Raw genomic sequence first — 27,716 nt, 5'->3', positions numbered from 1 at the left:
AGTAGTGCAGAATCACTGAACCTTTTTTGTTGTTTTCTTGTTGTCTAGCTAAATTTAAGATAGACTAAATAAAATAGAAAAAAAATAGAAAGGGGAAAAAAAAGTTTTTAGTTATGGTGGAGCAGAGAAAAAATGGCAGCCCTCCTCCTTCCCTCCACCCCCAAGTTGTTTGCAGCATTATCCAACACAAAACTAAGTCAAAGGGAACTTTCTTCTATCCTCACCTGCTGTCAAATCAGCCAATTATTTGGGGGTAGTTATATACATTTTATTTTAATATTAAGATCGTTGAGGATTGATGGCATGGCATTTTGACAGTAGGTCTTTAAATTTCTGCCATACTTGTAGTATGACATTGAGAGTTTCACCTGCAGGACAAGATGAAATTTCTGATTGCTTGCACTTTAAATTGTGAGGTAAAAAGAAGTGTTGCTCTTTTAAAATAATGCTGAAGGTAAGAAATACTAAAATCAACTATTGTGTCTCAAAGGATTTGTGGAGAACCTGAAGAAATTGCTGCTGCATCATGACAGTACCGTACGACAAAAAACAACAGAAATCCTCTGTATAATGGCCATGCATAATGTTGGCAGGTAGGTATAATTCCAGAATTTACTGAATGATGTGGGAAGTAACACAGAAGTTTCTGTAAGAAATAAAAACAAAATTTCTAAGTTTTTTGAAAGATAAGTGCAATGTAAATAAGAGTATTCAATTAACATTATGCATCTAGTAAATATTTGAGTTGTATTTTGCATAGTTAAATCTGTCTTCCAATGATTGTAGGCAAGGGTTGATACAAAAGGGAGTAATACCTGCCCTCGCTGAGCTCTTGGATGATCCAGTAGATACTTGTCGGAAGAACACACACCAAGTTTTTGAAATGATGGCAAAGTTACCTGAAGGTAGGGCATTAATCTATAATTAATTATTCAAATCAGCAAAGGAGATAGGTAGGTGAATTTACCTAAGTTTTTTTCCAGATTTATCTTACCAGTCAAATTGCACTGTGCACTCCACAGATTCTCTATTAATGTCTCTTTGACCCCAGGCTTGTAGGCAGTGTTTCTTAAATGTACTCTTTGATATTGTTTTAGGTGGTAAAATAAATAAAAGACACAAAAAAAAAAAACAATCGGGGATGATTCAAGGAACACTGAAGGTTGTATTTTCCACTGTTTTATTCAAATACTGTTTGCCCTTCAGTACCAAAAGCTAGATAATACAGTTAAATAGCTTGAATTGGTAAGATAAAAAAATATGATAAATATCAGTTAACTTCAAGATGCCAAATTGAGCTAGTCATCCTTTTCTCCCTGCACAGCAGGAGACAAATCAGCATCTCCATGGCAAAAGATTTGACCTATCATAGGTGGTGAGCTTAAGATTACATGAATTCTGCTCTGTTGATGTCCGTTTATTTCCAGTGAGATAAACAGAAGCTAGGTTGATTACATCAGGGTCAGGTGTCTTGTTTTTAAATGCTTCATGCATAGATAAAGGAATTTAAGCTGTGAATGTCTAAATCACCACAAGAATAGGTCATTGTACCTATTGTACATGATTATTTTTACCACATACATAGCTTATAGTTTTCTAAATCTTTTGTACACTAGTGGAATTTATGCAGATTTGTTACTTTTATATCCACATTCTACAGTTAATAATCTAAACTTTAGTCTTAAACCTTACCATTCTGGCTGATGGAAATGTTTGTAAATCAGTAGCAGTTATTAAGCATTCATCCATACAGGTTATTACCACATAATTCAGTTGTAAGCCTTATTGTTCATTCCCTGCTATACTGAACTTTCTGCATAGCTCTAACCTTCGGACTACTAGATATCTAGCCACATCTAACATAGGAGCTTACCACTTGTCTCCTTTTACTGGTGAAAATTTCAGATGTGTGGACAATGTAAAATTTAGAAATTTTACGGTTTGTGAACTACTGTACAAAAGATTTTTAGATATGAATTTGAGACTTACAAATGCAAAGAACAGCTAATGTTCTATGTAAACACCTGCTCACTTCTAGGTTCTTAGACTTAATGGAAAAAAGTTACATTTTAAATGTCCTTTCTAATAAAGTTTAATAACTTTATGCTGGCTTTTTGAATGCATTGCACTGATTAGAGCTGAAAGTCTATGACAGTACAGTCAAAGCTGTGTGGTGCAAGCTGGAATTTTGATAGCTGGAAGTTGATACTTGTTTTGGCAACAGCAAGGGATAAAGAATCATAAACTAATATTTAATCTTTAATCTGTTCTCTAAGTCCACTATTGCAAGTATATACTAGCAATATTTAAATGCTTAGTCTTAGATTTTTGAAAATGTTTTCTTTAGACTAGTATTTCAATTTGTAGTACATTTTGAAGCTAGTAACGTTAAGGACAGTCAACACGCATCGTATCAAGCATATTTCTAAAGTATTTCAATTGCAGCCACTTCAGAATTCAATCTGGACAGAGTGGGAAGGCTTTTTTTAATCCTTTTAAGGATTTGCTTTTAATATCTCAATGGAAGTTGAAGGTATTTTAAAGCTTATCTACTTTTATCTTTTCTAAAATCTACTATACTTATTATTATATGGAACTATTCATTAAGGATGTCTTAGAATGCATTTTTAGTTAATAATTTGATAGTTATCACTTGTCTGAAAGTTTTGGCAGCAATAACAATAACTAGTTTCAGTTCACAGTTTGCTGAAATTTTTATAAGGTAAATCTGGTAAGATAATGTAGTGTGTCAGACATCAGTATTAATTTAAAGGTTGCAATATAATAGCAGAGTCCTGTTTGAAAATAATAGTCTTTTATGGGGAGACTGCCAGCTCAAGCAATTTTTAAGAACAAGGGTTACATAGAAAGCGTTTTATTAAAACCATCATTTCTGTTTAGAGATGTATTGTAGCAGTAAGCAATATTCATTCTTGGTGGTGCCAAAACATAAAATATTGCTTATTAGGAATTCCACAGAAATCAATATTTTGTCCAAAGTAGAGGTTACATAATGGAGCACCATAATGCTGCCTAGGGATCAAGAACAGGTCTACTACCCTTGTTCCATCTGTGTCTCTGCAGACATCTGAATATATCAGCTTAGTTCAGGAGCCACTGATAGGAACTGTCATGGCTATAAAGCACCAGTTTGGTGATAAGGGGGAAAATACAAGATAATACTGTACAATCAAGTTGCCTCCTGGAGTGAAAGGATTATCAGTCCTTGGTGAACTGAGAACTTAACAAAAGCTGAGAGCCAGCTGCAGCTCTCTCCCCCCTCAGGACATTGCCTTTGGTTGAATGCAAAGGATTCACAGCAGATGAGGTGAGCAGAAACCTCTGCCACTAAAAGAGCAGCTTCTAAAGCCTGTTAGTCCCAACTTAGTGCAAGTTGCTTATATTTAAAAGAAAGACTACAGTTCTGAAGGGCAGCTGATTTTCAGTGAGTTTTCTCATGAGTTAAGGCTGATAGCTGTTTCCCTATTTTACCTTTCCCACTTCAGGTACTGGTGGCAGATAAGAATCAGGTTTTTCAAATCACATGATCAATAACAAACTTGTATGAGGAAGCAGCAAAGGGTAGTTAGTTGTATGAGGAGGAAAAAAAGTATTTAATGAATTTTTGAATTAGTTATTTGGTAAATTACGTGCATTGGTGCCTTTATTACGGTTTCCTTCAAACTGTAAGTGATGAGAGATACTCTATTAGAAACTTGGTATCTTTGTTTAGAATACATTTCTTTGCCTTCATTAATCCTCAGCATTTAGCATAATCCTGATGTATTTGCAGTGCTCATGTATTGCATGTTTATGTGGGCCAACTTATCCCCTATATCCTCCCCACCCCCTTCTATTTATGAAGAAATTTAAAGTGGATGTAGAGGAACTATTTACATCTGTGACGCAGGCAGAACTTTATCTTCTGATCCTGTACTCAGGTCTCTCAGCAAATGTGATACTGCTCACATTCTCTTTACACTTGGCTTCAATTATTGCCTTTTTAGGTGAAATTCTCTTCCAAAGCTTAATTTCTTCAGCTGTGAAATGATTGCAAGTTTTGACCATTTACTCTGTCAATGTCTGTGCTACTAAAAACCTTCAAGACATATTTAGAATACAAGTTCTTGCCTAGATTAAGTTAGTCTTGCATAACATTCTCCAGACCAAATTCTTATACAATATACTTGGACATTTTTGGAGAGGAAAATAGAAAAAAAAACTGCACTTCTCAGCCTGTCAGTTACATACATTCTGTAAAATGAGTGGTGTAGATGCTGAGCTAGCATGTTGTGTTTGAAAGCATCTCTGAGCAGTTACTCTTTACTGGAGATGTTCTGAGGCATGTATTCTTGTTTAACTACAAAATATAGGACATATGCATATGCCTGTATTTTGTACATTAAAAATATACATGCCTGCATTTAAGGGATAGAATATAATTCCTTGAGCAGAATTTTTATAAAGGGGTGGAATCACCTACAGATGGTTTCTTACATGAAAACCAGAAATGTGCTTAAATTGCTTCCTGTGCTATGAGGCAATTTGAGGAATTATCAGGGAGAACAGCAAATATTTTCCAATAGGTAATAAGAGTCATTATTTCTTTATCTGTGTAATATGTCAAATGAATTGCCTCTGCCTGGTAATTCAGCCATCTTCAGCCAGTCTAGAAGCCATCTGGCTTCCTCTCTTTGTATTTGCTTCTACGCTCATATCTAGGTAGTCTTGTAGCAGCTGGAGGAAGTTAGCAACTAATAAAGCATTCCCCAGCTAAATTTCTGATGTTTCCTATAGCAGAGGAAACTTCCAGAGCCAAAAATCAATGTGCTCCATAGTAGCTGAAAAGGAACGTAAGCTGTACATGCATTTGGCATGGATTAAAGTTGTTTTTGTTCACTGGAAAGTGGTCAATGACTCCAGCTAGCTCTGTGCCAAGCCACCTGGTCTTTCTCCAGATAGGAGTAATTTAGGAAAATGTGGTTATTTTAAGTGAATCCACTTACAAACTACTTATGATTCCTAAATTTAAAAAAGTATAGCAGCATCCTCCAATAACAGTGAAATTGTTAAACACTAAAGAGTAGGAAAGTCCACTAAGACTGGGAAAACACTGAAGGGTAGGGTAGCATTTCCAGAGGAAAGAACAACTTAATGGCAAGAAATAATGGACAAAAGAAAGACAAAAATAAGATACACGTATGTATTCAATAGAGGATGAAAGAAGCAACAGAACCACCACTAGCAGAAAATGAAGAACATTGGCCTGGAAAGATTCCTAGCAAAACTTTCACTCTTTGTAAAAACAGTTAGTTGAGATTCAACATTACTGAGTGTTAAGCAATGAGTGACCTGGGCAATAACAACTACAAAAAAAGTCGTGGAAAAAAAAGTATAATCTTTTCTACTATTAAATACACCTTGGGCAAAAGTTTAATAATTGTTAGCTATAATCTTTTTGTTTTTAAGGGTACTTAACCCTTCTAGGCAGAGATCAAGGTGGGTTGGATGGCACAATGAATTTTTAAAGCTTGTTGGAACATCCATTTGGGAAGAGTCCAATAGATTAACACTTCTCCTATTTTACTGACCCTCAGTGTCTCCAGGATTCCACCTTTGTAAAATTATAACCAACCAAATCTGTGTATAAGGACTGTTTAAGGATACCTTTTTACCTTTGAAACCTGTTTTGTAGTATGGAATGCAAATGATAGAAGGACAGATGGCATTCTTATTGCAGCAGATGGAAGATCTCTTCTGTGAATGTCATTTTTGCCCAGGTGAAGTGAAATCCCAGCTGTATTAATACTTTTTTTCAGGTGGCAGTGCACTGCATCACTGATAAACCTGAGAACTGAGGATATAGATGCACATTTAATTGCATCATTTATCTAGGTGAAAGACTGAGAGCCAAGGGATTTCATTTCAGCACCTGTTCAGTATACAGACTTTTTATTTTTAACCTCCCTATACCTCATTTTTTTCTTACATAATGGATTTTTTTTTTTATGTAAAACAATATAACATCTTGAATTCTTCAAATAGAAAACGGTAATCATGAATTACTCAGAACATCAAAATCAAAAACATCATAGGAATTAAATTAGTAGAAAGTTAATAGCAAGCCATTGCTATTCAGAGAACATGATTATATGAATTGATTATTTAACTTATTTACTACTTTATTCCTCCCATTTCCTATGTTTTTCTTAAGCTAAATAGGAACATGTGATAAAATGCACTGTTTCACTTTTTCTTTTCCCTCCCAAAATAATCTTAATTTAATAATAAATTAAGGACTGACTCCTTTTTCTTTAGGAAGTATCTTTAGTCCTTTGACAAAATATCCTAGGTTCTCCACTTCTGTTGTAGGTTGCCTGTAGTACTTACATTGTAAGGACCTTCTCAACTGAATAAAGATTTTTATACATAAAAGATCTCTTACCCTCCTCAAAATTAACTATGCTTCAGGTTTTGCTTTTCTTACTAAGCTTTCTTATCTTGAAGCCATGCTCTGACAAAGGCCAGTATTTTCTTTTTTTTTTTTTTTTTTTTCCACCAGTCCAAAACAAACACAGTACCGCACAAGCCAGGGGTGAAGGAGACGTACCATCCCATAGTCCAAACATTGAGAAAAGGAAGTCCATGCTCATTTTATACCTTTTTTTCACAATTATCTAATGATAGTATATTACACTATAGAAAGCAATTGAGACTAAGAACACCACATAAGATCTCAAGTACTTTAACAGTAAACCAGTATTAAGGGATTCTGGACTGGCTCTGTGGATTGTACTATCAATTATCATATTTAGCTTTTAGTAAACTCACCAAGTCGAGCAGCCTGACTACAAATATCACAAGCAGACAATAGCACCTCCTTATTTCCAGTAAGAGCTAAATACTCCCTGCCTGGCATACCAAACCTTTATACCCCTGAGGTGCAGCCTCATTGGTTCTTTTACTTCTGTCCTTAAGGTGTAACTGTTACCAGGGCATGCTTAAAGGAGTCCTATGACTGCAGTACAGGGATAAAACAACTCATTACAAAATTAGATGGATTTTTCCCATTATTGATTACAACTGGACTGAAGACTTTCCGAGTCCTTAACCCATGACTTGAGCCTCTGAGAACCTTTTTGGTTCCAGTTGCATTCTCTAGTAACGGTGAAAATGATTACCGCTTGAACCACTGCCTTCAAGTGAATTGTAGTTCTCTTAGCAGTCACAGCTCGCCACTAACTTAATACTTTATGGCATTTAGAAAAACCCTAGTTTGAATTTAGATATCCTCGAACAGTTCAAAAGGAGGATTCATAAATACAAGGTGAGAAAGGTTTGGACTTTTTGATGTATTTTGTAGAAATGCTGAGAAACAAAGGAATGAAACTATCCAGACACTGTAAAGTACTTTTAGCTGGTCTCAGAAACTATTAGTGGGGTGAAGGTTTAAAGTCAAATTCTGTTTAAACTCCAGGGATATTATTTGCCTAGCACCTTCTAACAAGTGAAGTTAAGTGAATAAAACAAGAAGCCTCCTATAAGACTGATACACTGTTTCTACAGAGTTGCAACTTCTCTTACATCCAGATTTTTAAAGATTGCAGTTAGAGGATGCTCTTAAAGAACCTTGTTATACTCTGAATTGATGGAGTTTTCAGGAGAACTTTAATGACAAACCATCAGTGACCTTACAGAAGCACTTAAAAAAAAAAAAAGTTTTTTTTAAGTGCCCATAAAAAATAACATGTTTGAAAGCCTATCTTTCAAAAGCATGTGCTAGACAGAAGTTCATATTGGTGTTTGGAGGCACACAGAGTTCTGTAGTACAAAAATGTGGACTTACCATATTTTTCACTTTTTAAATAGAGGTTTAGGAGACCAACTTCATGCGCTATTCAAAAATTTGTGCATAGTTGTGCAAACTTGTATTTCTAAGCCCAGAGATTGTGAAAATCATCAATGCAAAGTGCCTGCTTGTGTAAGGCAGTGTGTGGGGTAGGCTTCAGAAGTTTCTTTCCTGTAGCCTCATCTTAATCTTGATCTATGACTTCTCTCCTAAAATTGCTATTGTCTCCTGAAAGTATCCAAAAAGAACAACATGCGGTCATGCATTCGTAAAGATATTAAATGGGAACACATCCCCTAAAACTTTCTGAGTTGCTCAGGATTTAAATTTGCAGAATGTTTGTGAATAAACTGAAGAAAACATTCTAGAGCAAATTAACAAAACTCAGCAGTCTGTCATAGAGGAATTAAAGGTTTGCAAACATTACTCAATTAAGGAACAGCTGTATAACACTAAGTAATGAACACGCTATAGACAAGTTCGGTATCATTTGAATTATTTATTTTTAAGTGGACAATTTAAATGTTGATGTTATTAACCATTTTGTTTTAAGTTTCTTGGAGCCCTTGGCTGAGATTTCTTGCACTAATCATAGTACATAGGGGGAACAAAAGTAGAAGGATATTTTCCAGTGTGCATGTGTCTGTGTCTCTGTGTACGTATGTGCTTTACAATTATCAAACATATATTTACACACCAACTTTACACTGAAGTCTTTAAGAAGTCTTTTCTATGGCAGGGGAAAGAATCAACTGACCAAAGACTTGGGTCTATATGATCCATTTGAGATTTTCCAGTATAGTCCCACAGAGCTTCTTATGCATTCAAACCTTTGCCGTAATGTTACTCCATCCAGTAGTGTTTCTTTATGAGATGAAACCTGGAGCTGAGGAATGCATCTCTTCAGTTTCCTTGACTTCACTAAACTGTAAATAATTTAAATTATTAAATTGAAATATCAAGACATTTAGTTATTGTTCATATCGCTCATCTTTAACCTTCTAATAATACATCACATTTTAAAATAATTAAAAACCCAACAGAAGACGACTTTGGAGGCTATATACTACACAGTCACCATGGCTCCCGCTTCCTGGGAAATCTGTTACAATAGTACGATTCCCAGAAGTTGGAGCAGTGGAACAGAATTGTCCGTTGGCAACTTTCACATTCAGCAGTCCAGACACTACAACAATAATTTAAAAAACTGCCTTGTGATTTGTTTTTATTATCTGTATTAAAAAAGGAACACTAACTACTTCTTAAATATAGTTGGTTTCTTTTTTTTTTTGTGAAACACCACAAGATTTGGCAAAAAAAGATGTAAAAGAAGACTGTTTCGATGTATAAAACTCCTTAGCAGTAGAAGAAACACTGACCTTAATTTGGCCTATTCATAGATTCATTTCTTGTAGTTTTGCTGCATATTTTGAAGCCTTAAAGAGCAGAAATTGCTGATAGTCAGTTTGGAAATCACAGAACAGTTGCACACCAACAATTCCTTTAACAGGCAAGGTGTCCATGATAAAGTAAAGCAGAAGTGTGTACATAGTATATGCTGTGAGTCATGTGCATACATGATGTACGTGTGTTTAGTTTGGCTGTGTGTACTAGTACTGTGGGTGCATGCCCATTCTCTACAATTTTAAGTAGTATTTTGCTTAAACACTCCTGTTTGAAGCTTCTGATTTGAACTAGTTTTTCTCCCCAACACAACCATTCTGCTCCACACCATGCAAATGAGTTCATCCGTCACTCACCAGCTTTATATCTTCATGTCAGTAAAATTTTAGGACAACTGGATGAAGAATTATTTCTTACACAGAACATGATAACACTCCCACTGTAGGAAATGGAATGAAACAAATGGAATAAAAGTGCAGTGACTGTGGTGAAAACATCTCCACAGAGTTAGGCCTCAATCTCTTTTTTTCTTTTTGTTTGGATTTTTATGTGTGTGTGTGGTTTATTTTTCCATTTGGGGGGGATTTGTTTTTTGTTGTTTGTTTTTTTGTGTATGTGTGATTTTTTAGAGAGGAGACTTTCACTCTCCAAAACATATATTTGTGAAATATAACAGGCTAAGGGGGCATAAGAGGAACTGTGTACATATATCAGATTTCCCCTTTTTTTCTCCTTGGGCTACTAAGCATTGCCCCATTTTTTCCACTAGAAGTGGAAGTGTTTAGCCTCTTTTTTAATTGCTTCGATAAAACAGATTAAGCCCAAGGATTCTTAGCAGAGGCCAATATATTTGAGATTGTTCTGAATGATGACATCTGTCACTGCATCAAAGACAAATTGGATGTTACTGGTATCAGTGGCGCAGGTGAAGTGTGAGTAGATCTCCTTGGTCTCCTTGTTGCGATTCAAGTCCTCAAACTGGCGCTGGATGTAGACTGCTGCCTCCTCGTAAGTGTTTTGGCCTTTGTATTCAGGAAAGCAGACTGTTAAGGGGATACGCCGGATTTTTTCTGCCAGCAGATCTTTCTTATTCAAAAAAAGGATGAGGGAAGTGTTGATAAACCAATTGTTGTTGCAGATGGAATCAAAGAGACGCAAACTTTCTGCCATTCGACTCTGTAGGAGAGAAAACAAGGTCAATAATAGTCTTTTAGCATAACTGTGGGGAGCACATGCAGTACATTATTATGCCTGTTAACGTGCAAAATCTGCTTATAGAAAGAACTTTGTTCTGTTTGGTGACTGTCCATCTTACCTGAGCGTGAAATTTCAGGAACCTTAATTCACTTACTTTGTTACAATACATTTCACAAGAGACTAGCTCTTATTTATTTATTTATTTTAATAATTGACAACTATGAGGGCAAGTCTAAAACTAAACGTTTTGAAACAGTAAGTGTAACTTGGGAAAAGATGGTTGAGTTCAAAATCAGGTTAGCAATATAAACCTTTTTTTTTTTTTTTTTTAATAAAAGGGACAATTAATTTCTAAGGTTTTCACACTACTGAAAGATTCTGTGGTTGAAGTTTTAAAGACTAACATACTATAGCACAATTAAAACACTACATCATTAGATGTGTGGATTAGCACACTGCACACACTCCAACATTTACCTGGCCTCACTTTTCCCCATTGTATAATAGTAAATTTGGAAGAGTACATGAGAAAAGGAACCACATTCTAGTATGGTGAGGAAACTTGTATGTTGTATAATTAAAGGTAAAAGCTGAAATTGGCCAGACATGTTTAACATCTTTCTGTCTGCTGCCCTGAACAAGCATTTCTACTGATGACCAAATGTAGGATGACCAACACAGTTGCATATTTGGAAGTAACAGTTCAATGCTGCTCTAAACCGAAAGCAGAAATTGCTGGAAATCATCAGCCGTTTTGGCGCTTCCTGAGCGCTGCTCCTGCCAGTACTGCTGGTGCAGCCGGAGCTGTCCATGGTACCTTGTGCTCTCAGAAGGCTGAGGTTATATGGAACAGAACGTTTTGGAAAGAATTTGAGCTGAATAAAATAAAGATTGTTGTATTGTCAAAAGTAAATACAGAAATATCTCAATCAAGCATTTTTGCTAAAGGTGGATGTTTTCCGGCATGTTCCACTATTTAGTCAGATATTTGTCTACATGAAACATTTCTAAGGCATGCACTCATATTTTCTCTCTAAAGGAAAGCTATTACAATTAAGCAATAAGATTTCATTCCAGTCTTTTTCAATATTCAGCAATAGTTTTTCTTAATAAAACTATACACTGGAATAAGTGGTCCTTTATTCTTTCCCAATTCAGCTTTGTTCCTGTATTGCTGAAAGTAGGAAAAGGCTGTATTCATGAAAGGGCTTAAAATAATTTAATAATTATTTTTTTTGTCTGTACAGAAAATGCATTAGGAAAAAAGAATAGAAACAAATATACACAAAACAACGTATTTTAGTAAATCACTCAGACTGTCCTGGTTACAAATCAGAATAACCTCTTCTGCCTAGCAATAACATTTGATCACATTAAAGAATATCCTTCTGGAGTTTATTATGGTTCCACAAAAACAAAATGTGAAGATTAAGTAAAATCACCATAGTATAGCTTGGGGATTAGCGTATCTAAAATGACTAAATGACTTGACAGAATGATTCCCTTTACCCTTTACAGTGCTCCAACCTGAATCATAAACAAAAATCATTTCCATTGGTAGGTCCTTACACTGTTGTGTGGAGGCTTATTCCTTTTTCTGTGACATTTCCATACAAATAGAAGTCTTGAATGAAAATTTTATAGCAATTACTTGTGCTTTCCTCAGTTACACTCTTTTTTTATATTAACAAAATGTGTAATTAATGTATATTTGATACAATTCCAAACAGGCTTAAAATTCTCTCTTAAATCTATTATAAAGGGCTTAAATAGCTTAAGGACACACAGGTTTGTCCACAAACAAAACAATCTGAGAGGGCATCGTCGGTAGAGCAAAGGCAAAGGGTTTTCATTTTGATAGTTCAATAAAGTTATCCTTCTGAATTAAAGTCTGGGAGGGAGAGGCAATTTAGCTTTTACGTTAGCCTTAGATTTTCCCTGAGAGACTATAGATCAGATGTAACACCATGAATATTAAGCTAGTAGATTTTTGTTGTGTTTACAGGCCTCACAGATTTATATTGACAGTAATTCAAGCAATGCAACTGTGACCAGATTCTATGTTTCACATTTCGGGATTTGATTGTGATTAGATATCTTTTTTCCTTTTTCTAATAAATACATGCATTTAAGAATAAATTGCTACAGTAAGTATGATAAAGAACTGTAATAGTACAATAAGGTACAATTTAAGAAACTATTACAGAAATTATATAGATTCTGAAGGTATTACCGGTTCTGAGATGTAGATAACAGGCTGAAAATTTGAATTCTTTCAGTAACATATGTTTGATTTCTTCTTTTTATTTTAACTGGAAGAATTGTTGATCTGTTTGCCAGTTATTCACTTCTTGAAAATTTAGGTCAACTAATTTTTCAGCTTGATGATATGCTGTTAGTTATTTTAAACTCCATGGGCCATTTTCATATCAGTTACCAAAGTGTGAGTTATGCTTTTTCAACATTCCCTTAAAAAAAATAAAAATATAAAAATAAAATTTAAAAAGCTATAAACATTCTTGAATTTACTGACTTCAGAGGAGTCATCAGAGGACGAGCAACTCCCTGCTTTTAAACTTTTTATATAGGGATATGCCTTGCCATCTGAAAGTAGGAGCAGATGATTTGATATTTCTTATTTAAGTAGGAGAATTACTGCAGGAGGAAGAGTACTGCAAATGTCTAGTAAAAATCCTAGAGATTACAGAAACCTGATTTCCTAGTTTTTCCACAAGGCATAATGAATCAGTTTATACAGAACTTACATTTTTTAAAGTGCAGTTTCTTGAAAACAAACCAACAAACAAAAAGCCTGGAATCAACTCAAGCCAAACAGTTTTACTGTGGTCAAAAGGATTTTGGATTGGCAGAAACAGAGCACTGTAGGGTTCCTCAAAGGATCATGTATAGCATGTGTTATTCCTAACATTTTTATATTATTCTTTAGTCTTTTTCTCAGACCCTCTCCATTCCTATCTGCTGACTGATCTTTCAACAAACAAAATACATTAATAAAAAACTACTAATAGGTAGACACCGATAATTTTCCTAGAATCACATAGAGTTTTAGCTGAATTCCTCAAAGCACAGAAGCAGTATTAACTTAAAACTGATCAACTGGTGAACCACAGACAACATTTCAGTCCATGGAATGTTTTAGTGTGTCCAGTTTTCAAGCCCTTCTCATGCATCTGTCATGGACATGGTCTGTCATACATGCCCAGATCCTGGCATTAATTTTGGAAACTGTTGCCAGATCTGTGTCATTGCACAGGAAGTAACTTGTTTACAGAAATCCCTCTTGTAACAAACAACAGAAGAAAAATTAATTTGACTTCTTGCATTTATCCCTGATATAAAATACAAGCATTCTTCCCAACTGAAATAGAAAACATTTTGCTTTTTGATGGACTTCTATGCTCAGTATTCTTTTATGACATTGATGCAAAGAACATAAATTTTGCAAAAGTTAACAATGCTATTTACATTCATCTATCATTGTATTTATTGTATTTCCTGCAAATAAGAAGACTGAATTGGGCAGGCTAAAAAACAGCTATGCATTTTATCATTCTTTATATAAACACATTATGTCAGATATATTAGTCAAGTACATTTAGAAAATCAACATGGTTTCTTTTTTATTATTTACTAACAGAAACCAGTGAAAATAAGGAATCAGAGCCAATACACTGAATTATTTGCAGATTTATATTGTGTATAATGTAATATATTCCTCCTACCAAATAAATGTGCCATGGCATACAGTGGCAGTGTTCTCACTGTGCCAACAGATAGGATACTTTGAATGTTTACATACTTCGGATACTGGTTTTAAAACCACTGTAACATTTCACTAAATTCTAGCATTCCCACCTGTTCTTCCACAATAACTGACTCTTTTGTTCTCTTCTAATGTCAACCTATAATTAATTTACTGTTTAACCAGTATTAGCTGCCCATTCCATACAGATTATTCTCCAGGTATTGCATTCCTTTGTATATTCAATATGTTTTGTTTCTAAGGGCAGACAGGCTTCATGATACAAAAAGAAAAAAAAAAAAAAAAAAAAAAAAAAGTAAATTTTGTTTACAAGATTATTAGCAAATATATATGTGTTCCATTTGTCTGGCTTGTGCTTGGGGAGATGAAAATAATCTAGTCTCCATGTATTTTTGTTGTCGTCTGACTGTGAAGTATTGTGGCCATCATTTCTGTTCAGAAATTTGGAGGTGAGAGCCTGATTTTGGCTTTTAATAGAAGAAAGTGTGTTGGGCCTGAAAAAAAAAATGACCCCCTTAAAAATGTATAGTTGCTGAAACACGAGGAGACTGTTTTGCCTAAGCTTTTCATATTACCTCTTTCTTATACTTTGCTCGTTTTATTTCTGTTACTATTCCTTGTCATTTGCTGTGGATCAACTTGGTCAGAACCACTTCTTCTATTCTCCAAGTTCCATTAAGACATTGATTTAGTGATTTTAATAATTATCAGTTTATAGATGAAACCAAGGACTTTTGTCAGTTTCTGGTTATTTTAAAAGCCCCAGAACACAGGGGGCATCTTGTGATGGCTGACACTGGCACAGCAACAGAGTGTAGCCATGTCAAAGTCTAGATCACAAGCCTTTTAAGACATACAGAAACGTAAGCAAAATTATACAATTTCTACATTTGTTTTTTGTTTGCTTCTTCCTTTGTAAAAGTGGGATCATCTGACACTTGAAGCTAATTTATATACAGACAGATCTATAGATGTAAAAATGTAACTTAAAAAATCAGTTTGAGGGTTTGTGCTTTACTTTCCACAATGCGAATCATGACACAACACATAATCCATCAAAACATCACAGCTCTATTTCCAAAGAATCATGTTTTCTTTTCTTTCCTGAATCTGTATCTGATAAAACCTTACAAGAATTTTTTAGCTCACTTGAAATGCTTTTTCTACTAATTGTCTGGGAAAAAAAATGTTTTAGAGCTAATGTAGGTTTTTGGCAATCTCTCAGAACATTAATGCCAGCAGGATATTGCATTTTAAGAGCTTTGTGTTTATTACTTTATTTTGTAGTGAATCATAATACTCACACTCTACTACCAAATCGTCTGTTGGAGTTCAAGGACAAAATTAGAATTAAAACTCTTCCATAAATTATAAAGTGTAACAAATGCTTACAAGGGCACTGACAGGTTTAAGCTACTGTAAATCTGATCATCTTTAGATCATGTAATAGCAATGTCATTAGAAAAAAGAGCAGTATATGTTAGAACATATTAAAGAATGTGCATATACATAAGGAGGAAGAAACTGAATTTATAGACATTTTGCTTTATCTCCTGTGAAATTTTTTGCACAGACATATCTGAGCTATAAAATCTTGTCAATAAACATAGGAGTGCATCAATATTAGCCAGAATGCATTAGTAAGAGAGGCTGAAAAGAAAGGAAAATTCTAGTTGCTGAAAAGTCAACAGAACATGAAAGTGGTAATAACCACTTCTGGCCTTGCACATTCAACCTTAATTTGTGCATGGATTTTGCAGAGCTGGACACTGTAGTTATTAAAGGTGAGAATTTTTTCACAACTCGCAAACAAAAATATTTTAACTATGGATTAAACTGAGTGTTCTTACTGTTCTTCAGTTTGTCCACTTTCTGCATAAAATACTCATGCTCTTGTCCCTGGTAGAGTAACTATCTCTAGTAAGGTGAATGCTTACTTTTATCTTTCTTCTTGGAGACTACATTCCAAAGAATGTCATCCACTATTCTCTCTTTTTCTTATTTGAGAAATGCTTGCTTAGTAGCATCGGTATGTGCAATTCCAGAAAATTTGTATCAGAATTTCTGTTTGAAGAGTATGCAATGTAAATTAAGCAGATCACAAAAGCAGACATAGAACTAGATACGGAAATTATTTCAGGTTGCTAGATATTTCAGAGAGAGGGAATGATGTAAACAAATGCAGTTCAAAAGATGGAAAGGATAAAGTGGGAGCTACAAAGAACTGGACCAGAGATAAGGACAGATGTAAGGATATTAGATAATTTGTAAAGACCTACAAAATCATTTTGCAAATTTTGATAGCTGGTGGGTACAAATAAAGAGATTCTAGCAACAAAGAAATGGTGTCTCAATCGGAGTTTTGGAAAAGAAAAACATTTTCTTGTTGAAATTTGACTTTTTAGGGTGTTATGAAGCTTCTTGTACCTAAGAGAAGCCATAAGGAGAGAAGAGTTGACATGTAACTAAGCAAACATTGAGGATTAAGCAGATACCAGAAGTTCAAAAATGAATCCCTACAGTAAGGACTATTGTAGGGAAGCTGAAGACAAGATTTCACATACATTTGCTCTAGCAGTAGTAGGAGTTCAAATAACCCTGCCCCACCAGCCGACTTTTCTGTCTCTACTGCATCCTCTGTTTTCCTGGCATAATTCCTGGCAGAGCCACTGAGGGAGTCTGCTTATGCGATTTACTGGAACAAAGAAAGTTCTAACAAAAAAAAAAAAAAAAAAAAAAAAAAAAAATAAAAATTACACTCTCTCTTTAATCCACAGTTTTTGCAAGAAAAAAGCACCTAGCAGTCTATCTTGTTCCCAACAGCCTTTAGAGAAATAGTCTTGCACGTACCTTTGTTACACTAAGCTGATATCCTGTCCAAATGACTAAAATGTCTCATCAAAATGGAAACCTCCCAGTGTCAGCAGAGTCTTTGTCAGAATTTAGCTGTGTGTACTCAAGGTCAGCTCTGCCACAGGGCAGCTTTGTAACCTTTGAAAAGAGCTGTTAGACTTGTTGGAAGCCTGCACTTTTATCCTGCAGCTACTCTGAAGCTGAAGCACTCACCCTTGGTCTTTGCCTGAGTTATGTTGCTGCTGTGTCTATACCTGACTGTGTCCCTCACTGATCCCCTGACGTGACTTTCTGGCTTGATTCCAGACCTGCCTCATTGCTTTTGAGTTATCTAGTCTGGACTGTTGGTTGAATCTGATACCTCTGATGGACCTGCCCTGCTCTTCTAAGGGTACTGGGGGACTGCATCATTCGTCAGAGGTTACTGCCTGCCTTCCTGTCACCCTTAGCTCCTCTTCCCTTTTAGAGGAGCTCTTTCTTGCTGCTTCTTTACACCCTTTTATGCCTCAGATTTTGTTTGACATCCTGTCTAAGGGAGAAGAATGCTTATTAGAGCTGGCTGCACAATATTAAGACTAGAACATAGGGGCTTTGGGGCATTTTTTAATTCAAACTTAAGTTTAATAAATCTAAAGGAGTGTTAAAATCTGAGCGATTCCAAGGGAGACCACCTGATTCATAGAACCTTTCTGTTCTACAGTACTAGAGTTGCAATTCAAACAATCCTGCTCCCCTACAAGAAGGATATATCCTTAATTCCTCTTGTTTACCTGAATGTCCTTCTAAACACAGACACAGCCACTTACTAAATGTAATTATATTTCTCAAGTGCAACCACAGTGGCTGGAACAAAGCTGAGAAGTGAATAAGCAGAGGCTCTTGCTAACACCATGCCTGAAATTACTTTCCAGCTAAACTGGTGATGAACCACTTTATAGATTTTTAAAATGGACCTAGAGGTGCAGTTAAGAGTAATTTAAAGACAGGGAAGAATTTTTCCATCAACATGAGTTCTAACAGTAAAATACCAGAGGCAACAGCCATTATCAAGGAAATTAAAAACTCACAGTAAAGAACCTTAACTGAAGGTTTTTCTTAATATCCCAGGAGAAAAGGCAAGGCTAATTTGGTTAACAATGTAACAGTGTTTTTGAACAATTAGAAAAATTTAGTACGTTTATGAAGAAAGGAAAATTAGCAGCAATGCAAAAATTATGTGAAACCATCTAAATATGTATTGTTATTGAGGATAAAACTATTCATAAAGGGAACAGAATTCGGGGTCAGGATTCAGACAGGACAGAATATCACAGAATTCTAGAAGAAATCTCTAATAATCTTGGGAGGAAGATGGTTGCCGAGTTGTGGGAGTTGCTGAAGCAATAAAATTCAGCTGCATGGTTCTGGGCAATTAAACAACAAATTGCTGAAAATGCAGTAGAATTTGTGTGGAATACTGAAACGTCACTCAACCATTACTGTAATTAGGTCAGATAGTGTAAAAGTCTACAGTAAAGAGAAATCAAAATCAGCTGACATGTTTTAGGTAAGGGCAGTTATTAATGAATATATATCCCTCCCAAATTTGAAAACCAAATTTCTAGAATTTCAACAGTAGAACAAATTAGCCAGAACTGTGGTTAAGATAATAGGATTTGGATTCTGTTATGATAATAACCTTAATCAATGCTAACAAACTTACTCAATGGAAATTAAAGATGTGGCATTGGTAAAGCACCTTTTGCACATAACTGGTTTTCAATAAACAGTCTGTCGTCTGTCCTGCTTTCAAAGGCAGCATGATTGTAACAGTTAACATTTTTTGCAAAAAGGAAAAGTGGAGGACATTAGTCTGAGGTGGCAAAGACAAAATCTGTTTTGAAACCCAAGTACCAGGTAACTCACAGAATTTAGGTGTTAAAGTTGTTGTTAATCCACTATAATTCCTTACTGAATAATGAGTTGGAGAAGTAGATCTCTATTCACCTGCTAGATATTTCTTACAAGCAGGAGTTATTTTTCTAAAAAAGGATTCAGTGTTATGTAATTTGAGCAAATGGATATACTAAATGCTGAACTGCAGGAAAATGCTTAAATACTAGCAGATGAAGTTAGACTACTGCTGTCTACCCGTTAACATGGAAACATAGCTTGATTTCACTTTCCAAGTGCAATTAAATGACAAACAAGTAAATACAAAGCTAACAGAAAGCAGAATTCATGGCAGTACAAGGCCTTTATAAATTTTAAGTGCTGGCTTATGATTTGTGTAGTGCTTATATCACATTTCAAAGGGCAATGCATGACATGGCTCTTTGTTATAGCCAGATGACATCTTGATGTATCTGGAAATCTTAAATAGGAAGTGAAATGTCCACGGTTCTAGGATGAAGGCTGATGCTCTGCAACTGAGCTTAAAGATACATGATGTATCCACTCACATACTCCTATACGCAACAAATATTTCTAGTTTTGACAATACTGCAGAACTACGTATTACAGGAAAGGGAACTTGAGAGGATTATAGCTTATGACCCTTACAAAAATAGAATAACTTACTGTACTATTCCCAGAGGAGTTATGAAAAAATCTGTTAGTGTGGAGGGAAAATAATGGTTAAAAAAGGCATTTTTATTCTCTGCAGTGTCTTGTCCAGTTCAGGAATCCTGAGGGGGGCAGATAGCTAGGTGATTAGAAAAAAAAAAAAAAAAAAAAAAAAAGTGCTCCTGTAATTTCATAATTACACACACGATAAGCAAGATAATGCCAATGTCTTTTCCAAACGGCCTTGCTGGGGTCTAATTGCAAACTTTTCTCCAAGCATGAGAACAAGAAATTGACTGCTTAAGGGGAAGAATGTACTAAGGAACAGATGGCTGCTTCTGTTCTTCCAATAGTTTCCAAACATACAAATGTCCCTGGTCAACCCCTGGAATAGGTGTGCTTTACAGCAAAGAGTTCCAGAACAACTAAGAATTTTCTGTAGGGAAGACCCTGTTACCAAGATAGCAGGTAATTAGAAAAAAACACACTTGGTAAATAGACCCTAACAGGAATATAGCATCTCCTCAAAGCTTTTGTGGGAAAACTTTCTGGTCAGACCTGGGGGAGAGAGAGACTTGAATTTAAAAGACTATTATGTGACTCATCTTTTGCAAGAGCACATAGGATCAAGTAGCTATGGGTCTAACATGGGGAAAGATTAAAATTTCATGAATTACAAAGAATTATTACTTTCATGTAATAATCAAAAGGAAAAAACTATGTTTCTGTTGGTGAAAAGTAAATAAACTTAATCCACCTCACTCTCTAAATCTCTCAAATCAAGAAATGAGGAACCTCACTGAGGTATGATAAAAGTAGAATAAAACTCTTTCTAGCTTTGGCATCTCCCACAATGGAGAAGGTAACCAAGAGGGGTTTGCCTAGATGGAAGTGTTTTGCCTTTCTAAATCCTTACTTTCCATTCCTAGGATCCCAAACCTTTTCTGGAAAATGTTGGGAATTCTAAAATTCCAAAATTAGAAAGGGTGACTTAGAATGGCTAAGTCCCACCGCGAATTTATTAAGACGTGTTAAGTTGCTTACTTAGCAGCTTAACTTACCGTACAAGCACACTCATTATTTCATCACCAAAGCAATATGTTACATCAGTCTAAAACCCTGCTGGAAATCCTTACTGGCTATGTGGTAAATAAAGCAGGAAGGACGTCAGGATTGCTATTTCAGTAGTAATCAGCCATGGCAGCACAGCTAATTACTGTATGTCAAAGGCATATACACATGCGTATACTTCCTATTTCTGTCCTTCCTATCAGAATTCCTTTCAGTGTCATGTGTGTATGAGCCATGTGGAGTGCAGTAAAGTAGAAAACTAATATGACATTTTATTTGTATATGTATACTTTATGCCACTGCAAAACAGGGAAATTGAGGAATGATAAAAGAGAGATTTATGTTAGAGCCTCCTGGATTTTATGAATTGGAACCCTGAAGGAATCTTGTGTGATTTTGGCTGTGGAGAAATACATTTATACAGTGAGAACAAAAAATGCCCTTACTCAGTGTGTCTGAAACGGATTTACATCTATTTCTTTTTTTAAAGAAATCCAACCTCAAATCAGGAGGAAAAAATATACCTGCAAACAAAATGTGAACTACCAAAATAATTCCTCATTATTTTAAAGAAAATGTCCTGTAATTGTTTCTATCTACAGATTGTACATGAAAATCTAGAAGAAGTGGAGAAGGCAATAGGTAATATTTGATGCCTCTTTTTCGGAGGAGAAAGTGAAAGAAACCTGACCAGATAGTATCTCAGCGTACTGTCTCACGTGATGATTTCCTGTGGGGTATTACACCTGTCATTACAGAAAACTCTGCAGACAATAACAGAATCTGGCAGTATGAAGGAGAACTGCACTGGGACCTTTAGTCTTGGCTATTGTATAGGATGACAATGAAAACATTATGAATATTTTATCACATATGATCTCTGTGACTTGAAAAGAATTATAGTGTTACTAAGGCTTGCTATGGACTGGACTAAACAAAACAGATTTATTTGGGATAATTATTTTAACGGTTCTGAACATTTATCACGGAAAATTAATTTTTTCAGCCTTTCAGGTGTGCAGTTAACAGCAAGTCATGTCTGTACGTCTGCATGATAAGCTAAGCATTGTTACGTAGTAGTTACATATTGGTGCCAATGACTGACTGGGATAAACTCCTCTTTAATACTATCTATCAAAACTGTTTTATATTCCTAGACAAGGAATAATACAGATTTGTTAATCCTACTAAGTACAGTCTGACAATATTAATATGATATGAATATGCTAAGGAGAGTGCCTGAACTTAGGAAAATGTTTGATTAAATTTCTTGACAGGTGAATTAGATTTTGAGCTGGTGGATTTCCAAGCAATAGAACAGGACAATAGGTGTTTGTGCTAGGACTTATAGACTAAAGGGATCCTAAAGAAATTATATAGAAACCTCTTAGAAGAATATATGAAAAGGTGACTGAGTTCAAGGATCAAAAAGGGTGAGGTGCTTCATCATTTAATAGAGGTGTTTAAAGATGCATATGAAGGCTAGTCCAGAATGTCTGGCCAAGGTTGGAATGGGGCAGAATAAAAGTGAAGAAATACATGTAGATTCAGCTATTGCTTGTGACTAGCTGTACATATCTTCTAAGCAAGCTAAAGTACAGGAAAATTATATTTGGAAATGATAAAATGTCATATTTATCACTTCTTTTGGAAGAATGCAAGTCCAAAGAAAAGCTACAGATAAAGGTACGCTCAGGATAAAGGAAATTTGAGCAGTCAATATTGGTCCTGTGCCTGGTAAATCCAAAACATAAATCAACATTTCTGGAAAGGAGTAACGAGGATAGAATGGCAAAAGAAAGACACAAAAGACACAACAGGCCAAAATATTTAAACCTGCACATAACATAGATATTGTCCACCTAGGGTAGCACTGCCAGGGCTACAGTAAAAGTACACAAGCTAAATTGTATCATGGAGCATACCCCTTTTCACAGGACTTCATTTAATCATCAGTGAGCTGGTAGCTTGTTTTTTCTCCTTAAAGGAAAGCTTGCAATGTTTCAGTTGCTCAGCAAACAATTGTTAACACTCTCCTTTTACCTCTTCAAAGGTCAACAAAGCTTTACATTACATAAGCCTCTTGACATAAGACTTATGAGACCTTGCACTGTGCTTCCCTGTGTATTATTTTTTGGGGAAAAAAGTTTTAGGAGATCAAACATGCCATAAAAGGAACATAAAAATAAAACTTCAGCATTTTTGAGTGTGAAAAAAGTTAACATTTCCTGAGCACAAACTAAGCTAGTTCTTCTTAGTTCTTCTTAATATCACAGTTCTTGAAAATAGATGTGAAGCGGCATGAAGATCCATACTTTAATTGTAAACATTTCAAAGTTTACTTATTGTTTTTTGAATTTGGGGGGGGGATGTTTTTTGCTTGTTTGGTGTTTTTTTCTCATTCTGGCCTTTAGATTATGCTTGACCTGAGGATTAAAGGAATGTTTCAAGCACATATTCAGCATATCTGAAATGTTGCACTGTTTTACACATAAAGGGGCCCAGGACTTTAACTGTCCTTATTTGAGACCTTTGAGGTTAAATATCTTAGCCCTGTGTGCCTAAGCAGTAAGTAACTTAACGCTGCACTGACCTACACGGAGAGGCTGGGGGAACTCTTACTAGTTAGGCTGGCAGAGAGGAGGGTAAGGGTTGATCTAATAATAATAAAAAAATAAAATCCACAATTACTTGAAGCACAGTTGAAAAGGTGATGAAGATAAACTCTTCTCAGCAGTATCACATGAAATACTAAGTGGCAATGAATGCTAATTGCAGCTTGCGAGGTTCAGATTAAACATCAGAGCAAAAAAAAACATCACTAGAAGTTCTGTGAAATCTCCATTTGTTGAGCTTTTCCTCACCTGAGCAGATAAAGGTATAGCTGGCCTGATTTACTGTTGGCAATAGTTCAGCTTCAGTTGGGATGTTATACATGACCTTCAGAGATCACATCTGGCTAATCTTTCTCTTGTGCCATGAATTATAAAGGATGGAAAGGAAATGGTCAAAGAATGGAGTTATGGCCTTTTTGGAATACCCATTTTTGATTGCTTTCTGTTCCTTCAAATTCTCCGTACCTTAGAGTAGCCCTAGGGTCCATCACCCAGACAACTGTTTGCCTTAATAGAAGTGGAACAATTTATTACATATATAAAAGTAAATTCAGATTTTTTTTCTAAAATGAGGAAAATTTATTATTTTTTTGGCATGAAGTATGCACTAGTAAGCTTAATAACTTGGTGTAACAGAAGGACAGATTGCAAAATCTGGTGCCTGTGAATGCCCTTTCTTTGGATAAAGAAAAAAATAAAAAGGTTTGAAGTATGACACATCAGTGACAAGGGTCCAACCTAAGAGATAAAGAAAAGAGGACTTCTTGAGTAAGTAGGTTTTCATTTCACCATCAACCTAGCTGTAAAAGGTTGAATCCTCCAGGATTCTCTGGATACATAGGAAAACTGATAGATGTGAATGAGAAGAGGGATCATTTGTAGCAACAGAATTAGAAAACATACAGGAAAAGAGCAAGAACTATCACAAGTATGGAATGGCTATCGTATGAAAAAAGTACAGATATTGTTCAGCATAGAAAAAGAAATAGCTGACAACACAACAGAGCTCATAAAATTGTGAATGGCACAGAAGGGGTAAGTAGTGAATGATTTTTGCACCATTTCTTACAATGCAAACAAGAAACATCCAGTTCAGTTATCTGACAGCAGATATTCTTTCCATGTAGTGCATAATTAATGTAAATCTGAAAAATCTGTATCATGAGATGCTAGAGAATAATAATAATAGTAATAGTCATAAAAGTGTAATTGGGTTCAAAAGGCAATTAAATTAAAGAGCACTTGAGCAGAAAGAGCTTGATGTAATCCTTAGTTCAGTTTTCTGGTAGGATATATAGCAGGAGATATCAGTGTATGCTTGATCTGTTCCCATATTATTTCCTAAATATCCCGTTGCCCACAGTGGGACACTAACTGTTGGGGGCGGGGGAAGGAGGAGGGGGATGAGTACCCACAAAACCTGAGACTATTTTTGAGATTGTGTGACATCTGGAGATGAACACTGTCTGCCGTCACAGCTTAAACAGATGAAATTCTTGCAGGAGCACTAGCTTGCATTTCATTGCATCTTTGAAGATATTTTAGGCAGGATGCTTACAGAGTTTGGTACAGCTGGAGCTCATGTGGGAACAATTCACTATCTTCTCTTTTTATCCCATCTATGTTGCAAGATTAGCATAGCATACTACAGGAGCAAGATCTTTTAGCAGCCTTGCCTACAATTCCAACAGTTCTTGCCATCATGATGGTCTTGAGAGAAGATACAAAAGACTGTAGGGCACACAAGTCAGTGTTCAGAGTCAAGAATGAAGAAGAAACAGGAATAAAACTAAACCAAAGGATGCAAAGCAACTTCAAAGAGAGGGTCTTTATCTGGGTCTGATCTTCACTCTTTTTGCGTAAGGTGAGAGGAGCACTCAGGAGTGCAAAAGCTGCACGTGTTATGCAGCATGAAGAAAGAATCTTGTCTTCACTTTCAGTAAATTCTTCTGGTTTTATGCAGCATTACTGGAGTTTACATAAAATCACTTGCAAGAAATGATTTTCATGCAGTTACTAGAGTAAATGGAGAAGTTGATAGATTCTGAAACAATGGTTCTCCCATATTTGTAATGGAAGCTATAGACTGCTGGGCTGCAAAGAAGTAAAAACAACTTTGGTTGACCAAGATTGAATTTAAAAAAAAAAAAGTTGTTAAGTGATGCAAATCTCCTTTGGTATAAATTACTATTGTTAAAGTTGTTTAAAAAAAAAAAAAAAAAAAGAAGAAGAAGAAATTTGATGTGGATGTGGAATTTGTTTAGACTTTTTTGGGGATCATATCTTCCACTTCTTGTAGATATTGAGACTGATCCACAAACTCTTTCATCAGATCATGTTTCTGATCTCTAATGGTCCGATGCTAGGCTCCCCAGGTGTCTCAGTTCTTATTTTAAGCAATTTCTGCATAACTACAGCCACCTCATTCTCCATTCTCATTGGCAAAGTTGCAGTGATCATATATTGCATAAAATATAGTTCAGCTTATCATAAAATCTAAATGAGCATCACCTTTTTCAGCCTTTTTCTTTTAGTGCTGATTTTACAATGCTGTCTGTGTCATCTGCAGTGACTTACCTTTACGTTCAAGTTTGACAAAGGTATAGGGACCAGCTCTACTGACATGAGCTTCCTTCCCTCCTTTCATCATTTGCCTGAAACACTGGCACTAATATGGATTTTTTCTTGGCTTGCAGACTCTGAGGGTTATGAAATTCAATGCTAGGAAAATTCATATTGTTCCTTTACTAGGTTTTCCTTGAAAACAAATTAGCCAGCGAGGAAGGACAGATGCTGCACTATGCTATATGCCTGTGGCTTATTTATTAGGAAATGAATCCCAAGAAAGTATGAAAAAATAAAAACAGAAACAATGTCTGTCTCTAGGTCAAAGGCCTGCATGGGAAATTCAAACCTGATTCCCCAGAAGAAATGACCTACAAATTTTCTCTGGGTATTCACCCAGCAGAGGGTTAGCTACAGTACCATCTGAGTTATCAGGCCACCTCCCTTCTTTTTATGCCATTTCATGATATGCAAATTTTATGAAATTCAGCTGAATTGGAGCAATGAAGTAATCATATCTACAGATCTCTTTTTTTTTTTTTTCACCTGCCAAATGGGAGAGATTCACGGTTACCATCTGTCTAACAGATTTTGAGTCTGTAAAATAGGTGGAAAGACTACATCCGTTAAAGGGAGAGGCTGAAAGAGTCTGTTTTTGTTTACAATTATGCTGCTATAAATTTAGAGCAATTCTAGTGATGTTACCAGAGCACTGTGAAATTATAAACATCAGAGCATGGCTCTGTATCATACCAACAATTGCATTATGGATCTACAAATCATAGTGGTTTCTCTGGTTCATTTACAGTCACCGTAATATATACTACAAGTATATTGGAAATAAAAGTATAATTTTAAAGAATATTAAAGAATTCTATTGTAATGACAGTTTATGAATGAAATGAAAATATATTTAAAAACTAATATTAAACAGCAAATTTAAAATGTGACCTCTCCCTCCAGTTCCATGGAAATTTTATTGTAAACAAGTTCTTGTAACAAAGATGTAAGTTTACAGTCATGTAGAAATCTACTATCTACTTGCTATTCAACAACGCATCTTACAGTCCAAGTTAGCAGAAGAAAAACTGCAGTAGATTTCAATAGTATTTAACAGAAAAAAATGCAGTAGATTTCTCTTAACACCGGCTTAATTTTAAACACTGAATCAAGCTCAAGATTCTCAGTGTTGTTAGGTTTTTCATGAGAGTAAAAAATGAACTTACCAGGAACTAGTGACCACCACAAAACAAATACACAGAAGTATGCAATATGCCTCGAAGAGAGAATGAGACAAAATGAATTATATGTGACATACCACGGATGTTTCTTTGATGTATTTCTGAAAGTAATTACAATTTCAGTAAGAACCTATTTATTTACCAGAACTTACTAGAGAATATAAGTCAAGAAGGTTCTAAGCTAGAAGAACATCAAAGCTGCAAACTTAAATGCTCAAACATCAAATGCTGAAACCATGGTTGCCTATATAATGTTATTCATGGAACTCGCATGTTACATCAACACATACTTTTTTCTTCATGTGCCAGTCAATATTTTCCTTTACTGTCACTAAGCAATTTATAGACTAATGCTTTACTATAAAATTACTATTTACGAGTAGCTGAAAAGGCAGAATTACTAGTTTCTTCTCAAGCTTATAATTATTGTATCTGAGTATTTTATTGGCTATATTTGTTTTCCCAGCATGTCGTCAGATGAAGAGGTACTGCTACCCTACCAGCAACTTATAAATGGGAAACTACACAATGAGAAATTAGTTAGAAGGAACCCAGTAATTCTAGATACCCAGTGTAGCTACTTAGAACCTATT

The 27,716-nt window shown here is 35.4% G+C and overlaps 2 protein-coding genes and 1 long non-coding RNA gene across 3 annotated transcripts in view; 1 reads left to right on the top strand and 2 right to left on the bottom strand.

Moving 5' to 3' along the window:
- RSPH14 (radial spoke head 14 homolog) overlaps nucleotides 1-27,716 on the top strand; it is an 89,370-nt gene that overhangs the window by 819 nt on the left and 60,835 nt on the right. The window contains exons 2-3 of the mRNA XM_035340435.1: nucleotides 491-593; nucleotides 787-905. Of these exons, the coding sequence (XP_035196326.1) occupies nucleotides 491-593; nucleotides 787-905 (222 nt within the window). The remainder of the gene's footprint in view (nucleotides 1-490; nucleotides 594-786; nucleotides 906-27,716) is intronic.
- Nucleotides 525-7,709, bottom strand: LOC118174804. The gene is made up of 3 exons (XR_004754778.1): nucleotides 6,828-7,709; nucleotides 816-851; nucleotides 525-646 (listed from the first exon to the last, which is right to left on the bottom strand). It is a non-coding gene; the product is annotated as an uncharacterized LOC118174804 (long non-coding RNA).
- The window catches only part of GNAZ (G protein subunit alpha z), a 39,886-nt gene continuing 21,299 nt past the window's right edge, over nucleotides 9,130-27,716 (bottom strand). Inside the window, exon 2 of the mRNA XM_035340434.1 lies at nucleotides 9,130-10,429. Coding sequence (XP_035196325.1) covers nucleotides 10,085-10,429 — 345 coding nt within the window. The 3' untranslated portion in view covers nucleotides 9,130-10,084. The remainder of the gene's footprint in view (nucleotides 10,430-27,716) is intronic.

Source organism: Oxyura jamaicensis, chromosome 15, assembly GCF_011077185.1.
Source record: "Oxyura jamaicensis isolate SHBP4307 breed ruddy duck chromosome 15, BPBGC_Ojam_1.0, whole genome shotgun sequence".
NCBI classification, from domain to species: domain Eukaryota; kingdom Metazoa; phylum Chordata; class Aves; order Anseriformes; family Anatidae; genus Oxyura; species Oxyura jamaicensis.
The sequence above is the reverse complement of the archived record's forward strand: the minus strand, read 5'-3'. Positions and strand labels throughout refer to the sequence as shown.